The sequence below is a fragment of the Centruroides vittatus genome, unplaced genomic scaffold (assembly GCF_030686945.1).
Source record: "Centruroides vittatus isolate TY-2023 unplaced genomic scaffold, ASM3068694v2 contig_549, whole genome shotgun sequence".
Taxonomy (NCBI): Eukaryota; Metazoa; Arthropoda; class Arachnida; order Scorpiones; family Buthidae; genus Centruroides; species Centruroides vittatus.
In genome coordinates this window covers 475383-491834 of record NW_027122325.1, presented here as the reverse complement: position 1 = coordinate 491834, position 16452 = coordinate 475383, and the positions used below count along the sequence as shown (strand labels likewise).

The following is a 16452-nucleotide window of genomic DNA, read 5'->3' as shown; positions in this document are numbered from 1 at the left end:
CGGTACATTATACGGAGGAATTGTCAGAATCCTATCTGTATTCTTTTATGTATAAAAAATATCACAAATGGCAATTGAAATCTGCAGGGGAACGTTTTCAAATTTTTATAAAACATTTGAGCTTTATTTATCCCGGGTCTGGAATTGAGCCGAAATGGAAAGAACCGGAGTCTGTTCCAGCTGCTCCACAAAAGGTTAAAAAAACTAAGGCACATTCGTGTGGTGAAACTAAAAAATGTGTAAAAATATCAAGTAAAAAGAGAAAAAACAGCGATAAGGATCATAAATCAAACAAAAGTGAGAAAAAACAAAAGGAAATGTATGACAGAGCGTCAAACATGTGAGTAAAAGTTTGTTTTATTTCATAGTTCGCTAAACTTGTAAAATAATCTAAAAACATTTATTATTTACTAATGTAATAATAATTTTTTCAATAAATTCTAAATACTAACTAATTTGCATAAGTTTTTGAACATAGTACGCGTGCGTAGAACAGTAAACAAAATGGCGACCGGAAGCGCAGCCATTGGGGTTCCCTAGGTAAACTTTAACCCTATTATGAAATTGTGACTTATAAATTTTTAATTTCTTATTATCATTCTTAATTATATCAATATATGATCATCCTCATTTGTAACATGAAACATCTTTGTTTCGTTATTTTACATTTTAAATTCAGTGTCTCAATGATCTTTATTGTAAATTTATAATATTAGCTATAAAGATTAAAATTATTTAAAAACTATGTTCTATGATTTTAGGTAATTTAAAACTCTCTGAAAAATTGTTATACAGTCATGTGTAACTTTTATATTTTAATTTTTGTACTATTATTACTATTTATATTAGTACTTTTTATTTAAATGCTTAATTTTTCACTTTATTTTGTCTATTAGACATTGCTAAGATATTTTTGTATAAGTGAATATTACAATTCATAATTCTAATGATTGATGCAAATGTCAGTTTACACCGCATGTTTTAAATTTAAGTTATATATATTGTATTTTACAGATTAGAATATGAAGATTACATCAATCAATTACAAAATAAATTATTGGAAGAAAAAGAACTTCAAGAAGCAAAAATTAATGAAGAAATTGAATCACTTAAAAAAGAGAATGCAGAAGTACTTGCTAAACAAGAACAAATTTTTACAGAAGAATTAGAAAGTGAATTAGAAAGTGTTAAAGTAGAAATGGAATTAAAAAAACTTTCTGTAAGTTTTGTATAAATACCATATTTACTCGCATATAAGACAGTCTCGTATATAGGACAAGGTGTGACTTTAAAGATCAAAGTAAAGAAAATTAGATTTATTAATACAATCCTAATTTTATTTCATTTAATCACAAGTAAAATATCAAATGAACGTAAATGCACACATTGTCCTGCAAAAATTACTGGCATTTTAAACTTCAAGGAAAAATCTTGTAAAATTGACAACATAATTTGTTCATGTAAAGCTGGGCAATCAAGAACCTTTTTGCCAATTCTTAACAGTTGAATTCACTCTTCGTCAATTACACTTATGAGTTTCTCCAAATTCTGATTTCCAAATAATCATCTGTTTTCATGTGGGAGTGAATTAAAACTTCTATCAGGCTCTTGTGTAATTTTGGAATTCAATTCAAAAGCTTTGCTTTTCCTATTATCTTTATTTATCTTTACTCCTGACAATACACAAGAATGATTCAAATGACCCAGATAAAATACTTTTGTTTTTAAACACCAGAAGGTGAGAATCTGGTAAAGAACGTGAATACGTTCACAAAAATTATTGCAAAAATGAAATGAATCCTTTACTCACACGTATAGGATGACCTAGGTTTTTGAAGCAGTGAAAAATGAATAAAAACCTCGTCTTATATGCGAGTAAATATGGTATATGAAATTAATTTGTTTTACATAGTTACAGGTAATTGATAATTTATTTTATAAATATTGTCTGATTCTGTTTAACAGATTGAAATAAATAAGATTCTTTATTTTTATTGAATAATGTGGATAGTTATAACTTTCACTTCACAATTATAAAATAAGAGAAAAATAAATGCAACATCAGATAATTTAGTTAAATATATTCTTTTCTTCTTAATTATTTAAATTAACTTTTTGCTGTTAAAAGTAAAGAAGAAAAACTTAAAAATTGGGTTCAATTGAATAACTAATATCCAAAATAAAATCCTTAGTACATAAATTATTTATCCATCTGAAGACTCAAATTAAAAAGTAAATAAATAAATATGGACATACTTATACATTTTTAATCTAAACTGCAATTTATGTCCTTTGATAACATGTCCACAGTTTTCAGTAAATTACAAAAGATGCAGATTTAGACCTACTTGGAATCAAAATACAGTTTTAATTTTGTTAATCTAAACTAAGTATTGTAATTTGTTTTTGGTATGGTGAAAAGTTTGCAATTACAGAATTATTAGAAGATCTGCAATGCTCCAGGGTTTCTCAAACTTTATTTTTCTCTCTTGAGTAGAATTACTTATTAAATTAATATTAAAAATAATCTTTGTTATAAAATTATTTAAATTAAAATTTAAAAATTTATTTATTAAAAACATTAAATAAAGTTTAAATTAAAGGTAAATATAGTAAAAAAAACATTTTATTCCATGATATAATATGCTTCTTATTTTTTATGAGAACTTTAAGATCTTTTATTTCTCATTTGCAAATCTGAGGAGTCTGCAGACAATAGATTGAGAAACACTGCATTACCCAAAGCATATCAGATATCTGGATAACAAAAGCATGGATACTTGAGTATGAAAATTTCTACTGTGTTCAGCATTAATATATACAGTAGAGTGATGGAAGTAGCATGATCAGTGCAATTATTTGATGCATGATCACTGATGATGATTGTATCACTGATACTTGTATCAGATGTAACAAATCCCCATTCCTTTGCTCTTTCCAATATTGCCCTGAAATTGATAGATCTTAAATGCAAATAGCCAGTTAAATAATCAAATATCATAGATTGTTGACTAGTGATGACTTTTATTGTTTATGCTTCTCCCAGGCCACACATGATGTACAGTACATAGATTTTGAATATATTATTGGACTACAATTTTCAAATTGCAGACCTATAAATTTCTAATGGCATCTATGTGTCTGTCCTTCCTTAATCTCAAGAACAAAGTTAGATACATGAAAGTTAAGACCAGATATGGAAAGTTTAAGAACAGGAAGCCTCAATTAACAATATACAAACTTACAGTTTGAACTAGAAGCCATGTTATTTCAATTCAAAACTTTTCTCCAGAACAGTTAGCTAGATGACTGGATTGACTCTATTGTTAACAGGAAAAGTATGATGTACAGGGGCAAGACACTACTAAAACCAAGATTATATATTTTAAATTAAATTAATTAAAACATATGATTAAAAATTGCATCCTGTGCAGTGTGACAATGTCACAATAAATAATTGCTCATTGTATTATTTTATTGGAGATATCAATGGTAATAGGGGATAAATGATAAATTAAATAGTGAGAGCCACTATATATTTAAAACATAGTAAAATTTATATTTAAATTTTAAATTGGTATATTTTTAAAAATTAACAAATTTAATAAATTTAGGCATTGAATGAACTGAGAAGGAAAATGGAAAAAGAAAATGAAGAAGTAAGTTTGTAATAAATTTTTTTTTAATAATTCAAAATATGCAAAAATTACATATATATATTTCCAATTTTATTACGGAAAAATATACAAGTGATAAATTTAATTTAACTGAAATTTTTGAATATTTGTTGTAAAGTTTCAGTATAATAATTAAATTGATTTATTTTAAAATTTTGAAAGAATTGTCTTTCAGATTGATGTTCTTTTTTCCTAATTATAACAACAAATTATGTATTTTATCAAATCTGGCAAATGAGTTTTATTTCTTTATATTGTAAAGATACACGGACTAAAAAAATCACAGCACATTTTTATGATACATAAAATATTTTAATATTTGGTTGAATAAAATTCTTTAATTGAAACCAGCAACATATTTTGTTAATTCTGTAAAGATATAGCTTTTTTGGGCAAAACTTCATTAAATTTGGTTTGCATATGTTTCAGACCACAGTGATTCAGCTTTATTAAAAAAAAAAAAAAATAGTTTCATAAAATCATCACTAGGAGTGTTATATGAAGTTCATGTCAATTTTATAAAAAAAAAACATTTATATTCAGTTATAATTAACTTATTCAAGAAAGTTTAATTACTGACAATTTGAATGAAAATTGTAATTCTAATTTTTAAATGCAGCACATAACAACAGATTTCATCAGATCAATTGCATGCTGCAGTTGAGAATGCCATCTTATAGTATCAGCTGCTGGTTTTTAATCATAGCCACAACATTGTACATATCTTCTGATTGACACTAACAGTCTGATGATAGTTCTTTAGCAGCATTGAATTTTAATCCAGTAATGCTTTGTTCACATTGATGTCAATCATTACAATTTTGGATAAACTAAATATGGTTGACTACAAATGTTTTTGTAAATCTAATTGATATGGACTCCACATAGCATCCACAGCAGTGACTTTTGGAACATTTGTTTTTTCATAAAGCTCTTTTAGAAATATGGTCTCCATGGTCTGAAATATGTGAAAACTAAATTTAACAAAGTTTTACCTATTGATTCTCTCTACAGAAGATGCTTCTGCATACTGTGACAGTATGCAGAAGTTGTGGGTTCAAGTCCCACTCTAGGCTAACTCTTTTCTTCCAGAAATTCTAAATTAAAATTAATTTATTATAATTATTAAAATAATCATGAGTTGGTGACTTAACAGCCCATGTCTAGACAAATTACTTTGTATCTGATTATTAACTTAGCCTAATCATAGCCCATTCTGTTGTTAATTGGTTGGGCCATTGACTTTCTTTAACATAGAAAGTATAGGGAGTTGACCATCTGTGTGTCTGTGTGTCTGTAATCTGTGGCCAGCTCTTGCCAATTAGTTTCTCTGGTGACTGAGTTATCGTATGGCATCTAGGGCAAATATGAGTTCAAAATTTTGTTCATGAACCAAATTGTTCGAAAAGTGAGACATTTGAAAACTGAGGTTTGATTGTACTGTAATTTTGAAAAAAAAAAAAAAAACAATTTAGAGATACAGTTGGTTTTATAAAATTTGTTTAGTATTTAATTTTTAATGTTTAATTATTATCTATTTTATTGAAATTGGACTGTTTAAATTTAATAGTTTATTCTTAATTTTAGTCATTAACAGTACTTAAGGGAGAACTTGAAGAAAAATATTCAAAGGAATTTAAAGAGAAAGAAGAAAACTTAATAAAGCTGTATGATGAAAAAGAAAAAGATATGGTAGCAGAAGTAAGAATTGTTTTTTGTAAATAGTTTTTTCTTGATTTCTACAGTAAAAAAAGATATTATAATTAAATAGTTTATATTTTTCTTTTACATCAAAAAAATAACAACAATAATAATTTAGTCATTTTAAATATTTTATTTTAATTATTTATATATGACAATCTTTAGGATGTGCTTTTTTAAGAATTTTAAAATTAACACAATAATTTTAACGTTTTCTAGTGTTAAAATACAGTAGAGCATCAATTATCTGAAACAATTCAGGGCTGGGGTTGTTCGGATAACTGATTATTTACGAAAATATATATTAAACACAAAGCTGTACTGTATATAATTTGTGTCACACATCTTACAAATACATACCTTACATAATGTAGTACATTAAACTAGGCCTACAGTTCAGTTTGGCAGGGAGGGGAAGAGTGCTGCAATGCCACAGCCCTAGCAGAAATTTGAATTTACCAACGGGAACGCTCTCGGTTAACCGATGTTTCGGTTGATCGGTATTTGGATAATCGATGCTCTACTGTAATATAATAAATTAAATAATATATCATAATTTCCATAACACCTTATCTCACTAAGAATTATTTATTAACTTTGACAAACATTTTTAACCTGTTCTACAGTCCATCTTCAGGTTTTTAAAAATTCATGGAACATTGATAACTATTCTTTTTGAAATAGAACAAAATTTTTTGGAATAATGAACTATTTGAATCCAAAGAATAAATTATGATAATATATATACAATTTAAAATAACAAACTAATAAAATAAAATAAGAAAGTAAAAGAAAAAATTACAATTATAACATTAGTTGTTGATTGTATGGACATTATGCATTATTCTCCAAGTTCTTTTCAACCATATGTCTCCACACTGTGGGTAACACTGTGGCATCTTTATAGTTCATACATCTGCCAAAGCTGACCTCATCCAAAAACTGTTGAATCATATTTTTGTTTCTCCATAATATGAAGACATCATCTACATACTTCTTGTATAGTACCATGTCAGTCATAAAATGTATAATAGTATTCTTTTCCAATTTACACAGAACTAATTTACATAGCAAACCTGATATTGGGCTTCTTGTAGGCACACCTTTCCTTTACCTATATATCTGGCCTTCAAAGCTGAAAAACAATTGGTAACAGATAAGATCTGCTAGTTGTTTCATCTCCTTAGGAAAAGCAGTTACTTCCAGTTTTAAGAGATACATGGTGTCTATTAGTGCCTCATAGCATGACACTATTTTAATTGAAGGGTGTAAGTTTTTAAAATCCATAACCGTTCCAATTTCTTCATCCATTAATGATAGATTTTGCCATTCTGTTGCCAGGTTTTGTAGATTTTTTTGTTACGAAGTTACTGCTCTCCAGTTGGCTTGCTAAGAACCTATGCAAGCATTTTTCAACTATATATGTAGACCCTTTGCATTTCTCAACCACTGGTCTTATCTCTTTTGTGTTCTTATGCATTTTCACAAAACCAAATAATCTAGGTACCCCTTGAGCTAGGGTTATGGGAGCCCTTAAGAAAAGTTAAGATTGAGGCAAGGGGTGTTTTTTTCAGTCTTTTGACCTTTCTGTCCAATTTTTCGACAGTATTTTTTTCTATCCTTTCACACACTGTTTTCTTAATGTATTCTTCCAATGCTTTATTATAAAATTGTCTTTTCATTATGACTAAATGTCTACTTTTGTCAGCTCTTGATTAAGACTAAATTATTCTTTGTTAACTGTTGTTTCATGCATTTAATCTTCTTCATTTCAACGTCTTCTTTTTTATGCATATGGTCTCTAAGGACTGCTTTCCATCTAAATAGACCTTTTTTACCTCATCAAGTCTTTTTTCTATTTCAGATATCATGTCTCACCAATACTTGCTGTTATCAGATACAAAATTTGGATCTTTTTCAAGGAGCTTCCTAACATCATCTGGGACATTGATGCGGTCTCACAATATAAATGGTGTAGAGTGCTTTATTCTATCTCTTTTTCTTACTTGCTTAGTACAAATTCAGACCAGCTTCTTGTTGTACTTCTTCCTTAAATTACTTTGCACTTGGTCTGTTAATTTAACCATACTTAAGTTAATTGTTATCAGGCTGTTTGGTTCCTCAAAATGTATTTCATTTTCCAGCTTTATGAGCTTATTTAATACTTTATATTTTCATATTTTTGGTATATCGAATGTAACTCCAATAGGATTCAAGAAGATTAAATTACATACATTATCTTTGGTGATTTGCAGTGTTTGTGTAATATATGAAAGAAATTCAGGAAATTGTATCTGATGAAGCATTAAATTGGTTTGCTAATAAATTAATAAAAATATTGGAAATCTTTAAATAAAAAACTTGAATAAATAATGTAAGTCAGAATATTGAATGTAATGTATTAACCACTGTGAAATATATCTTGTGGTATATCATAGCTTTAAAATGTTTAATATTACAGAAAACATTTTTTACAAGGTAGTTAACATACTTTTTTTTTTTTTTAAGAATAGTAATGATAAACAATAAAAATTATTGTTAAATATAATGCTCTTATTTGTAAGCTATGATAAAAGAGGAAAACGATGGCTACTATAGTTTAATATGTATATGAAAATTTGCAGGAATGAAATCAGGATATGGAACTATAGATTTATAAATATTTCAAAATTTCAGAAAAAGATGATATTTAATTGTATTTTTCAAATATAAACTTTAAATATGTAATGCAATTTTTATTAAAATTAGTAAATTAGTTGTTAAAATTTCATTATGTGATTTTCTCATTTATAGTAAGTCCAGGAAAGCTGATAAGTTATACAATGGAATCTGGTTAACTTGAACTGGTCATTTCTTCTCTGATTATCCAGCATAGGAATTTACATGTAAAATCAAACTGGTTAACACAAATTTATCAAACTGTTTATCTTGAATGGGGTTTTGATACAGTATTTTCGTAAACTCTCCAGAATTTTAATTTTTCATAAATAAAGTCATTAACATTCATCTATCAAATAAATTAATTAGAAACTTTCCATGAAGCATGGAACCATGAACAGTACACCTAAAAATAAACATCATGTCATATGACAGCAGGAAGAGATGGCAGCTTCCTCACAGTGTGTGTGACCTAGATGTTGTACTATAACTGCCATTTAAACCTGTTTTTTTCCAGACTTTTTTTTTTTTTATTGCTGATGGATTTCTCCAACTAGCTGATGTAATAAATGGATTTTTGATAAATTAATTTTTAAAAAATGATTATAGACCAATGCTGTGTAAAAGTCTTTACCTTTATGTCAAAATTTTAAAAATATAACAATCATAGAATGATTTTTGATGATAAAAAATAAAAAGCAGATCGATAAGCATTTTCAAGTTTCTGGATAACACCAAGAAGTTTACATTGATACCACAATTCTATGTCATAAGATCCATGGAAATATCATATGGATACTTTACATAAACCAATGCACAAAATCTTGATTTTTAGCTGAACCTCCATGACTTGAAACTTTTTAACTCAAAGTCTGAATTTTCCCCCAACTGATTTGAGTTAACCAGGTTCCACTGTATTCTAAAATATTGCCATCTTTTCTGAAATTCAAATCAAAATGCAATTTTCAGATTTCAAGTAAGTCCTAAATTTTTAAACATTTCAAAAATTTTGTTTTGAAATGCTTAAAAACTGTTGTAACCCAGTGCCTATTTTGCATAAAATAATTCTCATTTTTAACATATGAATGAAAATGATCAAGAAACAGTCCTCCTGTTCTAATTGGCTATAGTTAATAAAGCAGATTATTGCAGAATATCAACACAGATTTACTTAATGTTATTTTGATATAAGAAAGGAATTAAATTCATGCAAAATTTTCAATGACATTTTGACAGTTTTTAAAATTTACTTTAGTTAGTTTATAAGATTTATTTGTAAAATTATTTTTTTAGATGGAAAAGAATTTAGAGGATAAGAGACAAAATATCCAAACTTTACATCAACAAGAAATAGAAAATTTAATACAGAAAAATACATTAGAATTGGGAGAAGTGAAATGCCAGCAAAATGTAAGAATCTCTTGCTACTATTTCTAAAATACATATTTATGTAATAATTTTAAAATGACAATATGTAAATTAATCCAGTACTAATAAGGTGTTTATAAAGTCTGCATAATTTTTGTCATTTGAAACTTTGGATGTATACATAATAAAATGACTGACCTAAATATTTTTTATTTTTAAGAGTTTAATCCTCTAAGTTTAATCTCAATTTAATTTCATCTTTTAACCCTCAGCATAATTTACACTATTCACGATGTATCTCATTGATTGAAAACATTTCTCATTGCTGCTCAGTGATTTTTTGAATTGCATTTGAGATCTTAAGGTCATTAAAATTATGGATTCCATTGAGTATATAAATTTTAATGCAATATTTGAATACACACTAATGCAGTTAATCTTTCTTCTAGTGTTAATTTACATTGTCATAGGGTTTGAAAAGAACCTATAACTGAATGTTTAATAAAATATTTAAATTAAAATTAAAATATAAATTAAAATTGTTTTAATTTGTTAACTCAAAACCAAATGTATATAAAAAAAAACTTTAGGAATCAAACTTTTAAATTTCTTTTTATTCTATGGATTTGTCATGCATATGTTTAAAGTTGCATGCAGACATTATAAGCATCCTGTATTTCAATAAGTGACATTTGATTACAGAAGTTTAAAATATTGCTATGTATTTAAAAAATTTTTTAGTTATCAGCTACTTTTCAGAGGCTGCCAGATTAACAAACTACTACCACTACTACTACTGTATCACAAAATGCTATAACACACTTAGTAAGATAATTTTTATCAAATTTGGTGGATTAAAAAAAAATAATATAAACATTAATAATTAGCAAGATTATATCTATACAACTATTAAAAATTTTACATTATTTACTTTCAAAATACTGTGTACTAATTTTAAACAAATAAAAATTTTTATGTAAAATATAAACCTATTTATATATCATAACTGTATATTTCTAATTCAAATTTCATAAATAAGGTCTAATTTCATTTATCCAAAAACAATCATCATAAATTAGAAATTTATGGATGAATGATAATACTCGTAAGTTGTTTTTTAATTGTTTTTAATATTTAGCTGGTTTAATAATTGAAGACTTTTTCAGTAATGGACTTATCTTTATTTGAATTTTCAAGGAACATATTTTACTCTGAATTCTAACAATGAAACAACAAATAGAAAAGAAGTATATTATGCAATTTGAATTATGATTGCAGAATATTAGGTTAAATGTAATCATTGAAACATCATTACAACATTTACATGATTATATACAATACATTTTTAAAAAATATTAAAAATTAAAGTTCATTTTTCTCCAAAATTTTCTCAGTGCAGTTAACCCTAGTTAGTGTGCCAATGTCTGTTCTTCCCTCTTTTTTGGCACTATTTTGAAATTAGAAAAATATGTACTGCTGAAGAAGAGAAAATGTAAATACACATCTACAGCAGAAATAAAAGTGAACAAATAAAATGTACACACACCACAAGTAAATACAAAACATATTATTTATTTTGAGATGAAGAAACATTTAACATTTATTTTGAGACAAAGAAATCTGGTATTAATGACTGCTTTTCTTTTATGCTCACTGACTTCATTTATAATATCATTTATGGCATAAACCTGGGACATTACATTAGAATAAACATAGTTTGCTTCTAGGAAGGCTTTTACTATTCTAATGCTTTCTTTTGCTTCTTTAGCAGATGGTGGATGTTTCACTTCTTCAGTCTCATCATCTGAATCAAAATTATCAGTGTGCAGTTTTACAGTTTTTTGGATCTCTTCTATGTTCATTTTATTCAAAGTTGGCAGATTTTCATTAATGTTTAAAAATTTTTCTGAAGTTAAGAGATTTTCAATGATGCTGTTGCTTGAAGCTGGTTCAAAACATCTGTCAGCCCTTCTACCACATGATATTGCTATAATGGAATTAACCCTGTGTAGCTCCAGCAATTTTGGATTGTTTCAGGTGTTACAGGATAATTTCTTGTCTGGCTGCATGTGTTAATACAATCCACTTTCCATCCATATTATAAATGTTCTGCAACTCATATACTGTCAGACAATGTTTCATGAGCATCTGATACAACTTCAGCTGTTTAACTTTGCCTAAAATGTGTCCATGACACTGTTTGAATCATGACTGTTTGACCAAAGTCCACGACACTGAATCATGCCAACCAATCCTTGCTATATTGGAAATCTGTAGTTCCCATCTGTCTTCCAAATTCTTTTGCTTTTTCTATGATTACAGCTTCTGTTAAAATTCCTTGCTTGGCATTAACTTGGCTAATCCACATTATTAGAGCATCTTCAAGATTCTCATGTTTAGCAGATTTAAGATGCAATGCTTTAGAGGAAGGCCAAGGATTGTTTTCTTCCACAAAAAAGAAGTGTCTACTATTCTTTGTTCTAGACAAGCATTTGGAAATTTCTCTTTGAATAAACAAATTTCATGTTTTTCTTTAATCAAAATGACTGCTTCTTTACTCATATTGAGGAGACTCACACAAGAGCAGATTACGTCAAGTTAACAATACAGTAGAGTAGAACACTATGAAAGAGCAACAGATTTCAAAGCAAGAAGTCAAGACTCATTGCTACCTGCTGTGGGTGAAACACACCCAACATTCCACCAGAGTAATTCATTACAAAACTGGTTTAGGGGAAAAGGATTCCAAAAATTTATACTGGTATTAAGTGAGTTGGCATAATAACAGGGTTTTTTAATGTATACTCCTTTGGTAAGATTTGTTGTTTATAAATATATGGCAGTAAATGAGGGTGGCACTATAATGAAGGGGGCATACTAACAAGGGTTGACTATATTTCAAAATCACTTATTTCTACAAATCTATTTAAATTCAATTGCAGAGATACTGTGTTATCTTCTCTGTTAAGCTTTAATGCATGATATTAATTGACCTTTTAATAATAATTAATATGATTTTATTTTATGTACAGTAGAATTTGAATGCTGTATACTAAAAAAAAATATTTTATTACTGTGTTTTCTCAATTCTAATGTGCACCTTTTTTGATTTTTTCCAGTCTCTAAAATTCGTTTGTGCATTAGAATTAGGTACAAGGTGAACATAATGCAACTTTATTCTTATTTATTGCTTCTCACTCTGCTTTGGAAATTTGTATGTATTATATTGTCAGGAGAGACATGTACCACATGTAGTCATGGTACATATTCTACTTGACCCCAACTATTTCAGTTTTGGTTTTAAATTAGTTTGTTGGTCTTCTTAACTACTGCAGGCCAAATGAATGATGTCTGACAGAAAGGTCTTCTGTAAGCTAAAGTATTCAATTAACATAAACTAAAAACATTAAAAGCTGTGGAAATCTATAATGCAAAAATTGCAAGAGAATGCATTAATAATAAAGATAGAAGATAGTGAAACCTTGTTACTAGCTTGGCAGTCTCTATGTAACAACCTTCTGTAGCACAATGACCAAAACTACACAAGCAACTAATTTAATTGTGTATACATAATTGTTTAAAGTATAGCACTTTACACAATAATATGTACACATTCTATTTTATGTCACAATTCTATTCTATATATAATATATAAAATATACTATATATAGAATAGAAAAGAACTAAACAAATGTAAAAATAACAAGAAAAAGAATTACAACAAATACAATACAACTGAACCTTTAGTATTGCACTTTACACAATTATATGTACAGTACATGTTTAAATTAGTTGCTTGTGTAGTTTTGGTGGTTGTGCTGCAGAGGATTGTTGAGTGTTTGATATATACAGTGGACCCTCGTTATAGCGCTGCTCACTATACCGCGCACTCGGTTATAGCGCAAGCAATGTTCGCGACGCGATAAGCTCAAACATATTTATACAGGTCCATGCAGCATTAGTGAGTAGCACATTTTATTGTTACTGCATATTGAGTAATAGTGTATGTATTGAGTTCCTGCATGTATTTTGAATAGTGTTTAATTATTGTATGCATGATGAGTAAAAGAAAAGCTTGAATTATTGCTAAAGTAAAGAGGTGAACCGCGTTACAGCGCGTTGCTCGGTATAACACGGGTGTTGTTTCCCGCCCGACATGCGCGTTATATCGGGGGTCCACTGTATATATTCTATATATCTATGTAGAAAAATAACATGTAAAAATTAAATTTGGAACATTTAGTTGAACATTTGATTTTTAAATAGTATAAAATCTGAAGTAAGCCCCTAAACAGGCCAAAAACATTTGTTCCATTAAAGATTTTTTGCTGGAAAAAATACAGATGGTATGCTGTATTAACTATAAAGCAAAGTTTAAGTACAGAGTTATCCATTATGCTGAAGAACATGTATACAAATATTTCAATGTGACACTATTTATCTAATAAATTTTATTCTTGTGAATACTGACCTAAATTCTAACTGTTAAAATGTTGATCATACAGTAATTTTGACTGAGTTTTGTGTTGATCCTCTAAATCTGATGATGGAGTTGTAAATGAATGCATTTGGAAACATGAACATTATGAAACACTATAAATGTGAAAACAAAACAGTTTTTAAAAAATGAATTTATTACTGTTTGAATATATTACCTTTTTACAGTTATGTGTTTGGTGATATATGGTGTTCATTTCATTTGCAAGGTTCACATTTTTGGGTTTTGACATCTCAAAAATTGGATATGCATTACATTCAATGATGCATTAGAATTGAGAAATCATGGTAATTATTTTATATATTGAAATTTTGCATTTTGAAAAAAAATGCAAAATTTCATAATATAATGATATAAAAATAAATTTACAATGTTAACAATTTTTAAAATATTTATATAATAATATTTTAATGTAGGAAGACAATTTAGAGCTCTTGAATGAAATTAAAATTGCAAAGAATGAATTACAAAATATTCAGAAATCTATACAAGTTGAAACAGAAACTTTAAAAGAATTAGAAAATAACAGAAAAAATGTTTTAGAAAAATATCAAGAAGAAGAACTAGAAATTAACAATTGTTTACAAAAATTAAAAAATGATTATCAAGATAAAGCAAAAGAGAAAACTGAATTGGATGAACAACTGCATTCTCTTCAAAATAATATTTCTGAAATTAAAACAAGCATCGAAAAAGAAGAAAAAATTTTAATTGATTTAATATCTGAGAAAAAGGGACTTCAAAATGAATTAACAATTTTAAAAGGTGATTTGAATAAATATCAAGAAATCCAGTTATTACAAGAAAAATCGGTTTCCAATGTAGATAAATGTGTAGATACATATGAACTCTTCTATGACAAGGGTGATAAAACTACAGAAAATATAGAATATAAAATTGATGAATATCTTTCAAAAGAATCGCCTAACGAAAATCATTCACTAAATGAACATGAAGACATTAAAGAGATGCAAAGCTCTTTTATTGAAAAAGAAAGTAAAGTTGAACAATTAGCCTTAAAAATGGATACTCTTGAAAAAGCTTTCAAGTGAGTATTCTTTTAAATTTAATTAGAAAAATAGATCTTTTCTTCATAATGTAATAATGCAAACAATAAGTTTTATATTCAAATATCACTCCTATGAAAAAATTTCTTATTTCATAAATATTGATTTTAGATCTATTTCAAAAATTACTTTGTTTTAAGTACTAATTAACAAATTATCTTAAATAAAACTTGTGCAAAAATGCTCAGTATTTTGTAAATTTTTTTATTTAAAAATTTTACAATAAAGTGAATGGTCTTGTACAGGGTAGTTATAATTAAAGTAGCCTTACTCAGACCTGTATAGAGTCTGTTCTCGTTGACGTATTTTGATGAAGCTTGGAATATACGTTATATGGAACATGGGGAAAAGAAAAAATGCAAAAGAAATAATTAGTTCAAATTTCTACCACTAGGTGAAAACATGGTGCATGAAGAACAAGAAACACAAAATGGAAACATGCAAAAGGTTTTTATTCACGACATTTGTTCAATGTGCAATCCATTTGCATCAATCACATGTTCAAAGTGCCTCACAGTGTGTTCAACAGTAGCTTGGTAGGTTTCTTGAGAAATTGCACAATATGGCGTGTTATGCTTGCTTTCAATTCATTCATAGTTTGTATGCCTCCTCTATAGACACGATCTTTCAGATATCCTCACAACCATATGGACTCTGCCTGAATTGAAAGCAAGCATAACATGCCATATTGCTGCAGTTTCTCAAGAAACCTATTGGGCTACTGTTGAACACGCTGTGAAGGCGCTTTGAACATGTGATCGACACAAATGGATTGCACATTGAACAAATGTTGTGAATAAAAACCTTTTGCATGTTTCCATTTTGTGTTTCTTGTTCTTCATGCACCATGTTTTCACCTAGTGGTAGAAATTTGAACTAATTATTTCTTTTGCATTTTTTCTTTTCCCCATGTTCCATATAACGTATATTCCAAGCTTCATCAAAATACGTCAATGAGAACAGACTCTATACAGGTCTGAGTAAGGCTACTTTATAACCACCCTGTACATTGCTAGGAACATAATTTAAAGTTGAAATAATAATAATGATTGAAGTTTATTATTTCAGTTATTTTAGTTATTTTGCTATTTTTATTTTTGCATATATTAAAATATATCCTTGAGTATATTTTATTAGTTATATATATATATATATATATTAATTTTTTTGTTTATTTTCTAATTATTTCCATATTAAATACAAAGATTTATTGTTCTAATAAGTCTATGTCCTTTTTTAGCCATTTTTACTCTCTTTAAAGAGATATTTTTACTTAGAATACTGCTACATTATGTGTATTAAGGTCAGTTCATGCTTCATGGTAATGGAAAAGAGAAGATAATTTTTGTTTTGTGTTTGTTTCTATTTTTGCAAGTATTTATACTTTGAAACAACAATAGGTCTTGTAATTCTTTTAGTTTCAAATATAGTGGTTCAAATACACTTTGAACTGCTTATAGAAGACATATCTTATTTATAAAAT

At 27.6% G+C, this 16452-nt stretch overlaps 1 protein-coding gene across 8 annotated transcripts in view; it reads left to right on the top strand.

Moving 5' to 3' along the window:
• The window catches only part of LOC136978673 (putative leucine-rich repeat-containing protein DDB_G0290503), an 85981-nt gene that overhangs the window by 49581 nt on the left and 19948 nt on the right, over positions 1–16452 (top strand). For all 8 annotated transcript variants that reach the window (XM_067274410.1, XM_067274413.1, XM_067274414.1 and 5 more), the window contains 5 exons: positions 1015–1219; positions 3615–3659; positions 5265–5378; positions 9330–9446; positions 14319–14950. In XM_067274410.1, coding sequence (XP_067130511.1) covers positions 1015–1219; positions 3615–3659; positions 5265–5378; positions 9330–9446; positions 14319–14950 — 1113 coding nt within the window. The remainder of the gene's footprint in view (positions 1–1014; positions 1220–3614; positions 3660–5264; positions 5379–9329; positions 9447–14318; positions 14951–16452) is intronic.